This window comes from Oncorhynchus gorbuscha, linkage group LG06 (assembly GCF_021184085.1).
Source record: "Oncorhynchus gorbuscha isolate QuinsamMale2020 ecotype Even-year linkage group LG06, OgorEven_v1.0, whole genome shotgun sequence".
In the NCBI taxonomy this organism is placed as follows: Eukaryota; Metazoa; Chordata; class Actinopteri; order Salmoniformes; family Salmonidae; genus Oncorhynchus; species Oncorhynchus gorbuscha.
In genome coordinates, this window is record NC_060178.1 from 81,197,780 (window position 1) to 81,215,053 (window position 17,274).

Below are 17,274 nucleotides of genomic sequence, written 5' to 3' on the forward strand. Positions count from 1 at the left end.
ATCTGTTTGATGGTGATCTAGCATAAATAAAATCTCTATTTTGATTTGTTTTCAACATTTTCTGTAATTTCCACTTCACACAGCTGATAGTAAATCATAATGTACACAGTTTTATTGTAAAATGTTAAATGAAGCATTAAAAAATAGGAACGTATTAGCTACACTTAAAATGTTTGTTTGTTTTAGCCACCTTTTCAATTGTGTTTGGTTTGTTAGAATTACAGGTAGAAACATTGCAATGAGACCATCCCCCAAAGATTGTAGAATAACAATGTCTTTCAGCAAGTGGAATACATAAATCATATTTATTCAAAACATCAGTGACTTGCTTTGAAAAACCTAAATGTGTGTGTTAATGGACATCTAAAATGGCTGCCTAGTATTACATATATGCATGTGCTGTGCATGTTGCTCACTTTGCACCTGCATGTGAAATGCCTATTTATGATGTATTGACATAGTACATTGTCTCTAATGATGTCTGTGACCACAGCAAAGAGCTCTCACAGATACCGTTACTTTGGCTATTTCTGGAGTGGTTGTTCACAATTATATACGTACCTAACACATCCCTACATAAAGATATGAACCTTCTGTTTTGAGTGAAGTTGTGACCTATAATCCAGGATTACTGTAATGATCTGAGAGTAGCAAAACATGTGTCAATAGATACCAATGTCAAGGATGAACACTTAAGATGTAAGTGGTCATACTAAGATGATTAAACAAAAACAATTTAGATGCATTTTGAAATGCCTAAATGAGTGACAGCCTGTGTTTATTGCAACTAGATAAGGCAGTGTGCAGGTAACTTCACATTCAGAAAAGAAAAATGTGACTGTGCAATAATTTGATATGCAATTTGTAGTGACTGTTTGAATGTGACAGTGTTAGTATCATCGGTGGCACGTCTCGTCTCAATATTGTTTTGAGCGTTCGTTTTAGGTGTCCTTCAGCATTCTACTCATGTCTTCTGATTGGGCGTCGATTAAGATTTAGTCTAAAGTGCATTACTGTGTCTTGGAAATACAATTACATTTCTAAAGGAGGAAAATAATTAGTAGGAAAACCTTTTGTTACCAGATTGATTTTAGATGCAGTATAACGTTAGCTAGCTAGCTAAGATTAAGGTGAGACCACTGGATTTTAGCTAGCTAATGTTGGCATTGCTAGTTATTTTTATTAGGGGGGGTAATCAGTATGAGTGCCATCATTTGCTGCCATTGGCACTGTTTAAGTCATCCACTTTCTGATGATCCATTATCTTTATATTCTTCTCAGCATTATACACATTTCTTATCAGAGTTTCAAGCCGCTTCTTAATTTTCTTCTGATCTTCCAAGGCGCAGGTGATGACGATCGTCTGGAATTTTGTATCGATAGGAACAGGTGGTGCTTCGGTCACACAGGCAGCGTGCAGTGCCATCAGGCGCTTTCTGGCACCATCCATGTCGTCAAGCAACTTTGCTGCAATCTCATCAATCAAAGAGGTAGCCTTGTGTAACGCATCCTCCTGTGTGGAGTTCCTTATGGTTTCCACTGAGATTTCAACTGTTAGCGTCCTACCCAGAAGACGATTAGCAGTTAAAGATAGTTCCTCTCGCTCTCCTGAAAAAGAGATATAGGACCATACTATCAGAGGTAGGTGTTAACAGGTCAGTTGACTCTAAAGTAAAGGTTTGTCCGACATACAAAAACCTAACAGAAGTTCTAATGTCAAGAATTCCTGTCTATGCCAAAAATGTAGATCGGCTATTGGCCTATGTTCCCAACACCCCAAATGAATGGAAAAGATGAACAGCGAATGGAATTGCATGGTGTCTACATTTACCATTAATTTTGGATTGAGGTAGGCTATATAGCTGGGTTTGCACAAGATATGACAGGATTTGGACTCAACACAAGACCCATTTTTAGATCTAAAAACATCTGACAAACTTTGATTGGCGTGAACTATCCCTTCAAAACAGAATTTCAACCAGTTAAGTGTCCCTTTTAATTCAACCAAATGTAGGCCTATGAAGTTGTCATCAGCCAGAAGTTATCTGTTGACTGTCAAACAACACAAAGCCTACCGTCACAAATGCTGCGCATTTCTTCACTGTTCTTTATGGATTGTATCAAATCCAGTAAGCACTCTCTCTCCTGTTCCATTGAAGTTGCGACTTCACGTAAAGCCTCCACCCTAAAACAGATGTCATTGTCATGAGATATTTCGATAGAATATAGTGAGTGTAGGCCTACGTGACTCAGAGACTGTTGTGAACATATTATCATCCTATTGCTACAACTTTCTCAGTGTTTATTTTTGTTTTTTAAATTACTGTTTAAATAAGGCTATTCATTTGTTATTTTAGAGGATAAATACAGTCTGGCACCGTAAAATATTAAAATAAACCAGACGATAATAAACGATATGGTCATATTCTGCACTTTAGTGTGCACACTTGTATTCGGGGAACTTTCTTCCTTCTTCCACTGTCACCCTTTCTATGTTTAGAATCTGTTTAAAACAGCTGTCACATGGCACATGGAGAGATTGTGTAGCCTAATAGGCTACTGTGTGTGTTCCTTAAAGTTCCTAGACAAAAAAAATCTGATACCGTTACATACAGTATTCATGCCGTTAGACTAGCCTTCTGTAAAATACCTTATTTCCAGCTGGTCCAAACTTTCAAGTAGTTGTCCAGAGCGATCTGCCATAGACATTGATCTGCTGAATTTTCCTTTAGCCGCTTCAGTCATCTTAGCGTGGTGGATTTTCGCTTGAGCCATGGTTAGTTAGTATAATGAACTCCCTCCAGATTCAATTCCAATGGACACCTTACGGTACACTACTAGATGGTCTCTGGAGTGCAATCTAGAGGCTTCTGTCTGACAGATAGCGCCCCAGAGTAAACATTTCCAAACATGGGCTGGAACGTCCCTTTCTGTTCTAACCAACCCATCGGACAGGATTGAGGAGTACACTTCGGGAACGTTCAAGAAAATGGGATTCTTTCTGCACTGCAGCCAGTAGACTGACCATGGCGGGGGGGACATATGAATAAAAAAAAGTATCCCCTCGTTTTGTCGATCACAACGTACTTATCTCATAATCACGACATAACAAAAGTGGACATATTGATGATAGATTGACAGTATGGCTGAGGCGGCAGATCCCATGGTGGAACAGAGCAAATGTTTTTAGTGATTGCAACACCTAAGGGATTGTACTGTATATGTCATGCTAACATCATGCTTTCGTTTGTGTTTGGAGCTCATTATCTGTTTATAAGTTATAAACAAGCTAAATGTCCCTCACTGTGAGCAAAAAGCTATGGGGCATCAAAGCCTGTGTGGGGCATTTAATCCCAGAATGATGTCTGACAGCCAAATCTGTCTCCCAGGCTGTGTCACCCCCAAGACCACTTTATTAGTATTGTGAAAGAGCTAGCTAACTAAACTCAGAAAAAAAACGAAACGTCCTCTCACTGTCAACTGCGTTTATTTTCCGCAAACTTAACATGTGTAAATATTTGTATGAACATAAGGTTTAACAACTGAGACATAAACTGAACAAGTTCCACAGACATGTGACTAACATACATTGAATAATGTGTCCCGGAACAAAGGGGGAGGTCAAAATCAAAAGTAACAGTCAGTATCTGGTGTGGCCATCAGCTGCATTAAGTATTGCAGTGCATCTCCTCCTCATGGACTGCAACAGTTCTTGCTGTAAGAGGTTACCCCACTCTTCCACCAGGGCACCTGCAAGTTCCCGGACATTTCTGGGGGGAATGGCCCTAGCCTCACCCTCCGATCCAACAGGTCCCAGACGTGCTCAATGGGATTGAGATCCGCCCTCCACCTCCAAATCAATCCCACTCCAGAGTACAAGTCTCGGTGTAACGCTCATTCCTTCGACGATAAACGCCAATCCATCAGTGAAGAACGCTTTTTGCCAGTCCTGTCTGGTCCAGCGACGGTAGGTTTGTGCCCATAAGCGACGTTGTTGCATGTGATGTCTGGTGAGGACCTACCTTACAATAGGCCTACAAACCCTCAGTCCAGCCTCTCTCAGCCTATTGCAGACAGTCTGAGCACTGATCAAGGGATTGTGCGTTCCTGGTGTAACTCGAGCAGTTGTTGCCGTCCTGTACCTGTCCCAGTACAACCCTGTTCTGATGTACTGATCCTGTGTAGGTGTTGTTACACGTGGTCTGCCACTGCGAGGACGATCAGCTGTCCGTCCTGTCTCCTTGTAGCGCTGTCTTATGCGTCTCACAGTACAGACATTGAAATGTATTGCCCTGGCCACATCAGCAGTCCTCATGCCTAAGGCACATTCACGCAGATGAGCAGGGACCCTGGGCATCTTTCTTTTGCTCTTTTTCAGAGTCAGTAGAAAGGCCTTTAGTGTCCTAAGTTTTCATAACTGTGACCTTAATTGCTTACTGTCTGTAGTGTCTTAACGACTGTTCCACAGGGGCATGTTCATTAATTGTTTATGGTTCATTGAACAAGCATGGGAAACAGTGTTTAAACCCTTTACAATGAAGATCTGTGAAGTTATTTGGATTTTTACGAATTATCTTTGAAAGACAGGGTCCTGAAAAAGGGATGATTTTTTGCTGAGTTTAGTTAGCTAGGTAGTCTTGTTAGCCAGTTCGTTATCTATGGTGGTTGTTAGCTTGCATAACTGATATACAGTGGGGCAAAAAAGTATTTAGTCAGCCACCAATTGGGCAAGTTCCAGAAATCTTGCTTGTTTGTAGGTGACCAAATACTTATTTTCCACCATAATTTGCAAATAAATTCATTAAAAATCCTACAATGTGATTTTCTTCTCTCATGTCTGTCATAGTTGAAGTGCACCTATGATGAAAATTACAGGCCTCATCTTTTTAAGTGGGATAACTTGCACAATTGGTGGCTGACTATTTTTTTGCCCCACTGTACATACAGTTGAAGTCGGAAGTTTACATACACTTTGGAGTCATTAAAACTTGTTTCCACTCGACAAACGTCTTGTTAACAAACTATAGTTTTCGCAAGTCGGTTAGGGCATCTACTTTGTGTATGACAAGTCATTTTTCCAACAAATTATTTCACTTATAAATGACTATCACAATTCCAGTGGGTTAGAAGTTTACATACACTAAGTTGACTGTGCCTTTAAACAGCTTGGAAAATTTCAGAAAATGTCATGGCTTTAGAAGCTTCTGATAGGCTAATTTACATAATTTGAGTCAATTGGAGGTGTACCTGTGGATGTATTTCAAGGCCTACCTTGTATTTCAAGGCCTATCCCAACCTTGAAGCACTAGGGTGGCAGCATCATGTTGTGGGGGTGCTTTGTTGCAGGAGGGACTGGTGCATTTCATAAAATAGATGACATCATGAGGATGGAAAATTATGTGGATATATTGAAGCAACATCTCCCAAGACATTAGTCAGGAAGTTAAAGCTTGGTCGCAAATGGGTCTTGGAGAAGCCATCACAAAGCCCCGACCTCAATCCTATAGAAGAATTGTGGGCAGAACTGAAAAAGTGTGTGCGAGCAAGGAGGCCTACAAACCTGACTCAGTTACACCAGCTCTGTCAGGAGGAATGGGCCAAAATTCACCCAACTTATTGTGGGAAGCTTGAGCAACGCTACCCAAAACGTTTGACCCAAGTTAAACAATTTAAAGGCAATGCTACCAAATACTAATTGAGTGTCTGTATACTTCTGACCCACTGGGAATGTGATGAAAGAAATAAAAGCTGAAATAAATCACTCTACTATTATTCTGACATTTCACATTCTTAAAACAAAGTGGTGATCCTAACTGACCTAAGACAAGGAATTTTTACTAGGATTATTTATATTTTTGTTGCATATATATAGCATCAAAATGTTGAACATCTGATTTCTACTTAGCTGATCATTGTCTGCAGACGGCTTTGATCTGTAATGTAATGAAACAGGCAGGGAGTTAGCTCGTCAGTGGTGGTCGGCAAACCCTCCACCTCCTGGCCTGTTGCCATGCGTGGCATCGACTGTGCCACAAAAGTATGCTACATTTTTTGGGAGGGAACCATCGCTGATTTATTTGACAATATCCAGACATCCAATGATTGAAATTTTAACACCAAAGAAAGAGAAAATAATTAACATCTTTATTAAATTAAATAAAAAGCTCTGAACATGTGATAAAGATGCATACATGGTATGGCTCAATCTTTATAGTTCACAAATAATGTTGTTACTAGTTATTACTGTGTAATCACATCGGTCCAACCCTGTCTTGAAGTGTTGTTGAAAGTAGCTGATATGTTACACATAAAACATAAAATGCCATAAACCAAATGAATGACAGGTTCCCAGAAAATAACATTCGCTGATCAGTATTCCAAAAGGCTTCTTTTGAGCGCTTCCTCCATCTCTGTGAAGATTCGTTGGGAAGGAAGGGGAAACAGAAACAATATCAAATAAGGTCAACTTCAATAAGACATGCTGCAGCACATAACTTGGTCAGTGTCTAGTGTTGTGACAATCTCAAAACCATCCAAAAAGTGTTCACACAGTTCTCTACAGCAACTACAAACCACCAACTATCTGAATGTCCCAGTGTGCATTTAATGTTACTATGATTTGATTAGACATACTCACACCGAGGTTATTCTTCAAGCATGTAATGCTGGTAAAAAAGAGAAGTATCATCTTGTTTTTATTTTGCTACACCTACATGGCCTGGGCAACAGCTTCAAAGCTGACAGACAGAACCTTTCTGGACATTCAAACAAGGCATCGTGCAAACGGTTAAAGCAAATGTAACTAATGAAAAGATCCTCAAATAAACAAAGATAAGTAAAGGTGTTACACACCAATATCAACGTCAGTTGGCTCTCTTGGGTCTTCCACACTTAAAGCCAAGGCACGCTTCATCTCCTCATCAGATTCACCTGAAACAAGGAAAATGTCAAAAAAACAAGAGATTCTCTGTTTAAAAACCCCCAAATGTCCAAGAAACATTCTATAGCTATATAATGGCTACGGCAGATGTCATTTACCAAATCACTGAACAGATGGGAAGACAAGAAAATAATCATCACCTCCATGAGCTTCAGTGTCATCTCTGACCTCATCCAAGTTCATAGCAATGGCATGTTTCACATCTTCAAACTCCTCCTCTATAAAATAAAAATACAGTAATAAATCAAATCCGTTTTCTAGGAGCAGGAAGGTCAGTGCAGTGGAAATTAATCATGGAAGATAGTCCAAAGCAGACTTGCCATTCACTTCTGGTTTGATCTCCATAGCAACCAATGTCTTGACAGGGGAGGAAGCTGCTGCCTTCCCCATACGACTCTCACCTCCATCCCTGGAGCTTGAGCATGGTTCCAGAGGGCAGTGCTGGGAGTGGTAGTGGTTATGGAAACTGGGAACGTCCTTATGACTCTCCTGACAGGATCCACACACCACGTCAAAGGTATTCTCTAGCCCCAAGGCTTTGTGTTGAGTGTGGACATGAGTCTTTATCTGGGAAAAGGAGGACACCTGGACATCGCATGGTACACACACGTAGCTGCATTCGTTTTCACTGGATAGCCGCTTCATGCATCGTGTGAAGGTAGCCTTCCTTTCATCTTTGTCCTTTTCTGATGACATGCATGGACAGAGACATTCATGCCTGTCACTGGCTGTTGCCAATGGACTGGATCTGGAGTTTTCGGCCTCAATGGGTCTATCAACCTCAGGCTCATCCATGCGGTAGTAGTCCTTACTGTGAAGGCCCCTATAGTGCTCTTGGAACTCCCCCTCAGTGTCATACTCCATGCTGTCACAGAGCCCGCAGAAGTACCGCGTCACTATTTGGTTGCTGTGCTCGTTCACACAGTGCCTGCGTACTGTGGCCTCCTTGAAGTACTTCTGTGGGCAGTGGCCACAGGAAAATCTCTGGAAACTGTGGTTGCTCACGTCTCTGCAGTGCTTGTGCACAGCTCGCTCCGAGTTAAAGATGTCTTCACACATCCTGCAAATCCACCTCTCATCCTGTTTGGGAGGAGGTGTGGGAGTTGTAGTTCTAGTCCTGATATCATTGAGGGCGCTGGGTCTTCCACTGGTGGAGGGTTTGGCATAGGGAATGGGAGCAGGCTCCTCGTCCGATACCGCTCTCTCCCTGAAGTAAGTGTGTCCACTGTGGGCCTCTGACACATGCAACAGGATGTCCTCGTGACGCGGCATGTCAACCTTGCACAGCCGGCAGTGAAAGAGGAAGTTTGAGAGGTGGGCACCGCCGTGAAAACGGCTCATGTGCAGGCGAGTGATGGACGACTCGCCCATATGCTTTCCACACACGCCACATTGATGGAAGATATGATTGGCAGCAAAAAGGTGCTTGCTGGCAGTGTCCTCCTCTGAAAAGCGCTGGCCACACTCACAAAACCATGCCACTATCAAGCAACTCCTTGAGGGCCCAGCGCTGCCATTCAAAGCTCCCCCGCATCTCTGGCGCTTGGCTGGGGATCCAACAGAATCACCTCTCTCCTTGTCCCTCTTCTGAGAGGGGGTTACAGAACCTTTTGACTGTTTGGGCCGTGAAGTCGCTGCAGCCCTCTTGGCGTGTTGGATTTCATAGAAATTGCTGTAGAGCAGAATTGCCTTTTCCATGGTGCAGTTGACCTCAGTATTGTGCTGACTCAATTCTTTATGCCTCTCAACATCACCTTGGTTGAGGAACAGTTTGCAACACACTGCGCACTGGCCCAGCACTTGTAGTTGTTTCATGACCTGCACCACTGTTCTCTCTGCCTCAGCCTTGGCAGCGCCCTGTCTGCACTGCACACTAAGGCAGAAGGGAACAAACAGAGATAACATTAATGAAATCACAAATGAGATCTATCCATTAGGGCCGGAACGATGCCAATATTGCGATACTCATTAGTATCGTGGCAAGGCAACAAAACTTCTTTAGGAAAACAGCCGAATGTTGGAAACAAACATCATTATGTTGTGATCCAGAGTCACATTTATTTATTTTCCAAGCTACAGCACACAATATATTACATATTTCCATTTTTGCCATATGAAGAATATTGCAACACTGGTATCGTCAAAGCCCTATTATCCATATGATGGAAGTGAGGGTTATAATCAAGGCCGAGGCTGCGGTGCAAAAAGGCTCTTGCAGACATTGATTCAGCTTTGATCAAACACAATTAAGCGAGCAGCATTCATCACTGAAATTCACCAGAGTAGCCTGCTCTCTGGGCAGCCGAACAAGTAGAGCAGAGACTGTGTAAAGTAGGGAATCCCGCACATGTGCAGAAGCTTCGTATTTTTAGCTATTGGAAAGAGGGTGCCACTCTATAAATCAATGATGTGTTAAATATGTATGTCCATGGTTATTTTTGTTTGTCTGTGTATAAGACAATAAATCAGTGTGTAACAATATGTACCTACACTGCCTATTTAACAACCATGTAATTGCATGTACATTAACACCATACTGACTTTAAAAGTATACTAATAACACATACCGGTATAAACTTACTTGAAGTGGGCCTGTGCTTCCATGTGTGAGTTAAGCCCCTTCTGGCATGTCGTACATCTCACGCTGAATGAAACTTCCTTACACAAAGCAATGAGACGATTCTTTGCATATCGTGGGAAAGGAACTGGCAATGCTGTCCCTTTAGTTTCTTTTATCCAGAAAGAGAATAAAATATCTGGTTACACGTTTCAATGGAGGATACAAAGAAATAACAATTTCTTGAGCTGCATTGTTGGTTAAGTAAGCATTTCATGGTAAGGTTGTAATCGGTGCATGTGACAAATAAAATTGTATTTTATAGCAGTGTTATCCTGACCAAGCACTATTCATTCACACAAAATATTTGCTCTATAGAAATGACAAACTGCATTAAAAAATAACATTAAAAAAGTCCATACAACACATATTTGATCTTCCTGCTTAAATACAAATTACCCGGTGCGTAATATCTAGCAGACACTGATTAATATCCTTGTAAAAATATATTATATATATATATACACAGCGAGTGAAAAAAGTATTTGATCCCCTGCTGATTTTGTACATTTGCCCACTGACAAAGAAATCAGTCTATAATTTTAATGGTAGGTTTATTTGAACAGTGAGAGACAGAATAAAAAAATCCTGAAAAAGCACACATCAAAAATGTTATAAATTGATTTGCATTTTAATGGAGGGAAATAAGTATTTGACCCCGCTGCAAAACATGACTTAGTACTTGGTGGCAAAATCCTTTTTGGTAATCAGAGGTCAGACGTTCCTTGTAGTTGGCCACCAGGTTTGCACACATCTCAGGAGGGGTTTTGTCCCACTCCTCTTTGCAGATCTGCTCCAAGTCATTAAGGTTTCCAGGCTGATGTTTGGCAACTCGAACCTTCAGCTCCTTCCACAGATTTTCTATGGGATTAAGGTCTGGAGACTGGCTAGGCCACTCCAGGACGTTAATGTGCTTCTTCTTGAGCCACTCCTTTGTTGCTTTGGCCATGTGTTTTGGGTCATTGTCATGCTGGAATACCCATCCACGACCCATTTTCAATGCCCTGGCGGAGCGAAGGAGGTTCTCACCCAATATTTGACGGTACATGGCCCCGTCCATCGTCCCTTTGATGCGGTGAATTTGTCCTGTCCCCTTAGCAGAAAAACACCCCCAAAGCATTGTTTCCACCTCCATGTTTGACGGTGGGGATGGTGTTCTTGGGGTCATAGGCAGCATTCCTCGTCCTCTAAACATGGCGAGTTGAGTTGATGCCAAAGAGCTCCATTTTGGTCTCATCTGACCACAACACTTCCACCCAGTTGTCCTCTGAATCATTCAGATGTTCATGGGTAAACTTCGGACGGGCATGTATACGTGCTTTCTTGAGCAGGGGGACCTTGCGGGCGCTGCAGGATTTCAGTCCTTCACGGCGTAGTATGTTACCAATTGTTTTCTTGGTGACTATGGTCCCAGATGCCTTGAGATCATTGACAAGATCCTCCCGTGTAGTTCTGGGTTGATTCCTCACCGTTCTCATGATCATTGCAACTCCACAAGGTGAGCCCCAGGCCGAGGGAGATTGACAGTTTTTTGTGTTTCTTCCATTTGCAAATAATCGCACCAACTGTTGTCACCTTCTCACCAAGCTGCTTGGCGATGGTCTTGTAGCCCATTCCAGCCTTGTGTAGGTCTACAATCTTGTCCCTGACATCCTTGGAGAGCTCTTTGGTCTTGGCCATGGTGGAGAGTTTGGAATCTGATTGATTGATTGCTTCTGTGGACAGGTGTCTTTTATACAGGTAACAAACTGAGATTAGCAGCAATCCCCCTAAGAGTGTGCTCCTAATCTCAGCTCGTTACCTGTATGAAAGACACCTGGGAGCCAGAAATCCTTCTGATTGAGAGGGGGTCAAATACTTATTTCCCTCATCAAAATGCAAATCAATGTCTAACATTTTTGACATAAGTTTTTCTAGATTTTTTGTTGTTATTCTGTCTCCCACTGTTCAAATAAACCTACCATTAAAATTAGACTGATCATTTCTTTGTCAGTGGCAAACCTACAAAATCAGCAGGGGATCAAATACTTTTTTCCCTCACTGTATACAGTGGGGAAAAAAAGTATTTAGTCAGCCACCAATTGTGCAAGTTCTCCCACTTAAAAAGATGTGGCCTGTAATTTTCATCATAGGTACACTTCAACTATGACAGCCAAAATGAGAAAAAAATCCAGAAAATCACATTGTAGGATTTTTAATGAATTTGCAAATTATGGTGGATAACAAAGGTTTATCTCAATACTTTGTTATATACCCTTTGTTCCGCAATGACAGAGGTCAAACATTTTCTGTAAGTCTTCACAAGGTTTTCACACACTGTTGCTGATATTTTGGCCCATTCCTCCATGCAGATCTCCTCTAGAGCAGTGATGTTTTGGGGCTGTTGCTGGGCAACACAGACTTTCAACTCCCTCCAAAGATTTTCTATGGGGTTGAGATCTGGAGACTGGCTTGGCCACTCCAGGACCTTGAAATGCTTCTTACGAAGCCACTCCTTTTTTGCCCGGGCGGTGTGTTTGGGATCATTGTCATGCTGAAAGACCCAGCCACGTTTAATCTTCAATGCCCTTGCTGATGGAAGGAGGTTTTCACTCAAAATCTCACAATACATGGCCCCATTCATTCTTTCCTTTACACGGATCAGTCGTCCTGGTCCCTTTGCAGAAAAACAGCCCCAAAGCATGATGTTTCCACCCCCATGCTTCACAGTAGGTATGGTGTTCGTTGGATGCAACTCAGCATTCTTTGTCCTCCAAACACGACGAGTTGAGTTTTTACCAAAAAGTTATATTTTGACCATATGACATTCTCCCAATCTTCTTCTGGATCATCCAAATACTCTCTAGCAAACTTCAGACGGGCCTGGACATGTACTGCCTTAAGCAGGGGGACACGTCTGGCACTGCAGGATTTGAGTCCCTGGCGGCGTAGTGCGTTACTGATGGTAGGCTTTGTTACTTTGGTCCCAGCTCTCGGCAGGTCATTCACTAGGTCCCCCCGTGTGGTTCTGGGATTTTTGCTCACTGTTCTTGTGATCATTTTGACCCCACGGGGTGAGATCTTGCATGTAGCCCCAGATCGAGGGAGATTATCAGTGGTCTTGTATGTCTTCCATTTCCTAGTAATTGCTCCCACAGTTGATTTCTTCAAACCAAGCTGCTTACCGATTGCAGATTCAGTCTTCCCAGCCCGGTGCAGGTCTACAATTTTGTTTCTGGTGTCCTTTGACAGCTCTTTGGTCTTGGCCATAGTGGAGTTTGGAGTGTGACTGTTTGAGGTTGTGGACAGGTGTCTTTTATACTGATAACAAGTTCAAACAGGTGCCATTAATACAGGTAACGAATGGAGGACAGAGGAGCCTCTTAAAGAATAAGTTACAGGTCTGTGAGAGCCAGAAATCTTGCTTGTTTGTAGGTGACCAAATACTTATTTTCCACCATAATTTGCAAATAAATTCATTAAAAATCCTACTATGTGATTTTCTGGATTTTTTCTCTCATTTTGTCTGTCATAGTTGAAGTGTACCTATGATGAAAATTACAGGCCTCTCATCTTTTTAAGTGGGAGAACTTGCACAATTGGTGGCTGACTAAATACTTTTTTGCCCCACTGTATATATGACTAAAGATGATTTACAGTGGAACAGGCAGTTGAGGCTTACCACTCATGACGATGGACTGAGAGAAGTGGTTTTTGGCTGACATATGCTGGAGGCACTCGTCCCTGATGTAAAAGAGGAGATAGCAGGCAGGGCAGGCGAAGCACACGATCGGCTGGCAGGTCTGAGTGTGGTCATGGTCTTTATCAGGGAAGGACAGCTTAAGAAAACAAGAATAGAGAATTGTAACACACAGTACAAATGTAAGACTTTGTCCGGATTGAAATCTGTATCCAACATCTGTGGTTGAAAATAAATTAATACTTTAATATCCTTATTTTAGTTTAAGAGACAAAATTGTATGGCAATCACTGAAGAACAAACTAGTTTGAGACTATCCTATTTCTCAGAGTCGTGGCTGAACAAGGTCATGGATATACAGTACATCACAAAAGTGAGTACACCCCTCACATTTTTGTAAATATTTTAGTATATCTTTTCATGTGACAACACTGAAAAAATGACACTTTGCTACAATGTAAAGTAGTGAGTGTACAGCTTGTCTAACAGTGTAAATTTGATGTCCCCTCAAAATAACTCAACACAGCCATTAATGTCTAAACCGCTGGCAACAAAAGTGAGTACACCCCTATGTGAAAATGCCCTCCAAAGCCCACCCATGGCTGCACCCCTGCCCAGTCATGTGAAATCCATAGAATAGGGCCCAATTAAATTATTTCAAATTACTGATTTGCTTATATGAACTGTAACACAGTTAAATCTTTGAAATTGTTGCTTTCATATTTTTGTCACAATGTATGAAATCAACATTTGAAGCATAGTTATTGGACAATTGGTCTTTTGGATGGCAATTTATGAAAATTCTACGTGGGAAAAATGACTGTTTTTCAGTTCCTCGCTGTAAAACAGTATTTCGGCAGATATATCAGTAAGTTGTCCACCCCAATAATCGGATTCAGACCCCCCCCAGAGGAAGTCGCAAAAAATTGACAATGGGCTGTTCTCTCTACTACCGCAAGGCTAGCAAGACCAGTGCACAGTCTGGAACCAACAAAACCCTGAACAACTTCTACCCCAACCATAAGACTGCTAAACAAAGCTGCTAAATAGCTAATCAAATGTCTACCCGGACTACCGGCATTGACCCTTTTTTGCACCAACTCTCTTGTACTGACTATATGCACACACATTTGATATTTTTCTCTGCATTGCTGGAAAAGGACCCGTAAGTATTTTCACTGTTAGTCTACACCTGTTTACAAAGCATGTGACAAATCAAATAACATTCCATGTTTTATTTGGGTCACAGCTAAATGCTGCTCTCTACTGCTTTGGTAGTGATAGATGTCAACACTATTTTCTTAGTGATCACTTTGAGGTCCTCCATCCAATAACATAATATGTTGCAGGAATGTGAAGTATTGTTACACTGTTTATGTTTTCAACCTCCTACTGAGAACCATACAGGAAGGCACCACTGTGTGAAGGTGGTCGACCGGACTACCAAAACAGCATTGAGAAATTAAATTTTTCCCTAATGGTATTTGATTTCTTTACTTTAGGGCTATTGGTAGGTATAATTACTGCATAGAGCACATTTGAATGACAGCGGTGACTGAACACAATTGAAAGTGCAGCCATTTCTAACAGTAGTTGATTTTACAGGCATAACCAACCTTTGACTGCTGATGCACCTTCCAAGCTTCTTTGGTTTCAAAATTAAGACCACAAGCAACGCAAGCAAACAGCTCAGCTGAGCTTCCTTTCAGGTAGATGGTCGGGTCACAAGGAGAGTGGTCAAACCTGCAGACATAAAAAAAAAAGGTTCTCAGGGCTAAATTAAAAGTAGGTTGTTTATTATGTATAATGGATATAGAAATAGAAATCTCATAATTTAACCTTTTCAAGTGACCTTCTAGGAGAGGTACGTTGTCATAAACCCGACCACAGTTGATCACTGGACAGGTATGTGTGGATGAGCTACTGGTGGGAAAGGGGACCTGTCTGCGTCTCCAGCTAGCTCCAGTATTGATGACCCCAGGTTTCACACCTAAGAACAGACAATGGTAAGACTGAGATCCTGCTTTTCTACCAAATTAAATTAAATTGAATGTATGCCTGTAGCGCTGACTCCTGGGCCGTGTTCACAAAGCATCTCAGTTTAAGAGTGCTGATCTAGGATCAGTTTTGAACACGGGCCCAGATCTGAAGTAAAAAATAAATAAAAACTTCCAAGGCTAACTAGAATACATTACCTGGCATCTTTAACCACATATCCACACAGCGCTTGGCGTCGTATGCGTTACCATTGGGACTAAATGCCAGCTCCTGCCGTCCATGAGCCTTTTGTGAGATTTGCTTCTCCTGAAATAAGGCAAGCATGACCAATATGAACTGTGAAAAGAGACAATAGCACCCACAAAAGACAAATACACAACAAGCTGCAATGGCTAATATGATCATACCAGTTTTACATTTTGTCCTTACCTTGAAGGCTTTACACTTCTCTACTCTTTCCTTATTCGCCACAGCCACTTGGCGAGCTAATCTGTCCAAAGTGGAGGTGACCTGAGCTTTCTGTCGGTCATTCTCATCTTCAATCTTAACAATAATACAAAAAAGGTACACAAAAACATATGACATACATAACAATAACATGTAACTTTTTTGAACTGGTCTTCCAACCACCTTTCCATGTCATTACAGTTTGTATTAAATGTATTATTATCTTTCACTTGACACACTCACTGTCTCGGCTGTGGGTAAACTTCCATCGTCTTCCCCATCACTCAGTAAATCAATACATTCCAGTACAGGTCTGAGTGGAGCCTCCTAAAACGAGATAGTTAAATGGATGAGACACTGTCTGATACTGTGTCATTCAAACACTTGACTCTTTTGGACACTGTCTTAAAAGGTCTGTTTTTTTTCTTGACAGTTATATAAAAATATACTGACTCACACTAACCAAGTGATGGTCAATTTCATTTAAACTAATACATTGGATGAAAATGTTTAATGTTAATTATTACCCCTAACTTTCCTGGAAAGGTGAATGGCAACATAGATAGTAGAAAAACCTTTGAACCTTGTTCCTACAAATGATAAATCACTTACTGACACAAACTCCACCTCATCTTCATCATCATTTGCTCCAATTGGGGAGGACATTGATTTTATCTGGAGAAAATAATTACATTAAAAAAACAGACAACTCAACCAAATTGCACAGATAATCAACAACGTTGTCAAAATTATTATCTATCAACGTCTTCAGTATTATGTCTGGCTGGGCGGATGACAAATGGCTACATTGTTACAATTTTAAAATGGTTTGTTTTCATGCAAGCCTACTCCAATCTGCCATCGCGTGTGGGTTCAAGACTAGTCAGCTATAATTCCTTCTAGTGAATGACTGCTCCAACACTTATGCTGACTCGCTAGTTAGCTTATGCTGACTAGCTACTTAGCTAGCTAGTTGAAATGTCGAAGAAAACACGTTAGACAGCGTGCTTACTGTATTTAGCTAGCTAGCTAGTTAGCTAACGATAGTTGGCGGGTTAGTGCACAGCAAGCAGTTCGGTAGCTATATCTTTAAATGTATGCACATATTCGGTAAACAATGTAACTAGCCAACTAGTTCGATAGTAACGAGCTAGCTAATTATCGTTAAGGTAAATTATGAAAATAATAAGCACGAGTAGACACTCACAAAATTGCGTTTTCGCGCAAAAGGGATTGTTGATCTCCTGCGGGTGTTCCTGGGATATGGAGTTCTAATGAAAGGCTCACGGCGTGGTTGCAGCCACATTGTGGGGAAAATAGGAAAAATAAATCGTCCTCGTAATTAATTAATGAATTAGGAAGGCAATTATTTTTATTGGAGAAAAAAATACACATTTGATATTTTAGTAAAAATATAAATTATTGAACATAATTTTCATTCCATGTCAAATAGCCAGCTGGCCTACTAGCAATTTTCTATTTAGCAGAGTAATTTCTGTAGCTCAGTTGGTAGAGCATGGCGCTTGTAACGCCAGGGTAGTGGGTTCGATTCCCGGGACCACCCATACGTAGAATGTATGCACACATGACTGT

General features: G+C 41.3%; 2 protein-coding genes across 3 annotated transcripts; both read right to left on the reverse strand.

Annotated features, from left to right (window-relative positions):
- Window positions 1-94: 94 nt before the first annotated feature.
- LOC124038399 (BAG family molecular chaperone regulator 2-like) lies at window positions 95-2,960 on the reverse strand. The gene is made up of 3 exons (XM_046354241.1): window positions 2,651-2,960; window positions 2,076-2,185; window positions 95-1,608 (listed from the first exon to the last, which is right to left on the reverse strand). Exons 1-3 carry the CDS (start codon window positions 2,773-2,775, stop codon window positions 1,211-1,213), a joined length of 633 nt encoding a protein of 210 aa, XP_046210197.1. The 5' UTR covers window positions 2,776-2,960; the 3' UTR covers window positions 95-1,210.
- A 3,161-nt stretch (window positions 2,961-6,121) lies between these two features.
- LOC124038400 (E3 SUMO-protein ligase ZNF451-like) lies at window positions 6,122-16,958 on the reverse strand. 2 transcript variants are annotated; one of them, XM_046354244.1, is made up of 14 exons: window positions 16,889-16,958; window positions 16,294-16,356; window positions 15,925-16,008; window positions 15,664-15,777; window positions 15,432-15,540; window positions 15,076-15,226; window positions 14,853-14,979; window positions 13,219-13,375; window positions 9,522-9,669; window positions 7,261-8,813; window positions 7,081-7,158; window positions 6,853-6,930; window positions 6,638-6,665; window positions 6,122-6,410 (listed from the first exon to the last, which is right to left on the reverse strand). In XM_046354244.1, the coding sequence occupies exons 2-13, from the start codon at window positions 16,345-16,347 to the stop codon at window positions 6,652-6,654; spliced, it is 2,667 nt and encodes an 888-aa protein (XP_046210200.1). In that variant the 5' UTR covers window positions 16,348-16,356; window positions 16,889-16,958; the 3' UTR covers window positions 6,122-6,410; window positions 6,638-6,651. The 2 variants fall into 2 exon arrangements, with proteins under 2 accessions (XP_046210200.1, XP_046210198.1); XM_046354242.1 differs by lacking the exon at window positions 6,638-6,665.
- Between the last annotated feature and the right edge of the window lie 316 nt (window positions 16,959-17,274).

Excerpts from the sequence above, each read along its gene's own strand:
- LOC124038400 (XM_046354242.1), bottom strand. The coding sequence starts at position 16,347 with ATGTCCTCCCCAATTGGAGCAAATGATGATGAAGATGAGGTGGAGTTT. Across the intron at positions 7,159-7,260 it reads GATCAAACCAGAAGTGAATG|AGGAGGAGTTTGAAGATGTG; the intron begins GCAAGTCTGCTT and ends TTTATTTTATAG. Across the intron at positions 6,931-7,080 it reads TGACACTGAAGCTCATGGAG|GTGAATCTGATGAGGAGATG; the intron begins GTGATGATTATT and ends TCCTTGTTTCAG.
- LOC124038399 (XM_046354241.1), bottom strand. The coding sequence starts at position 2,775 with ATGGCTCAAGCGAAAATCCACCACGCTAAGATGACTGAAGCGGCTAAA. Across the intron at positions 2,186-2,650 it reads TTGGACCAGCTGGAAATAAG|GGTGGAGGCTTTACGTGAAG; the intron begins GTATTTTACAGA and ends CATCTGTTTTAG. Across the intron at positions 1,609-2,075 it reads AATGCGCAGCATTTGTGACG|GAGAGCGAGAGGAACTATCT; the intron begins GTAGGCTTTGTG and ends TCTCTTTTTCAG.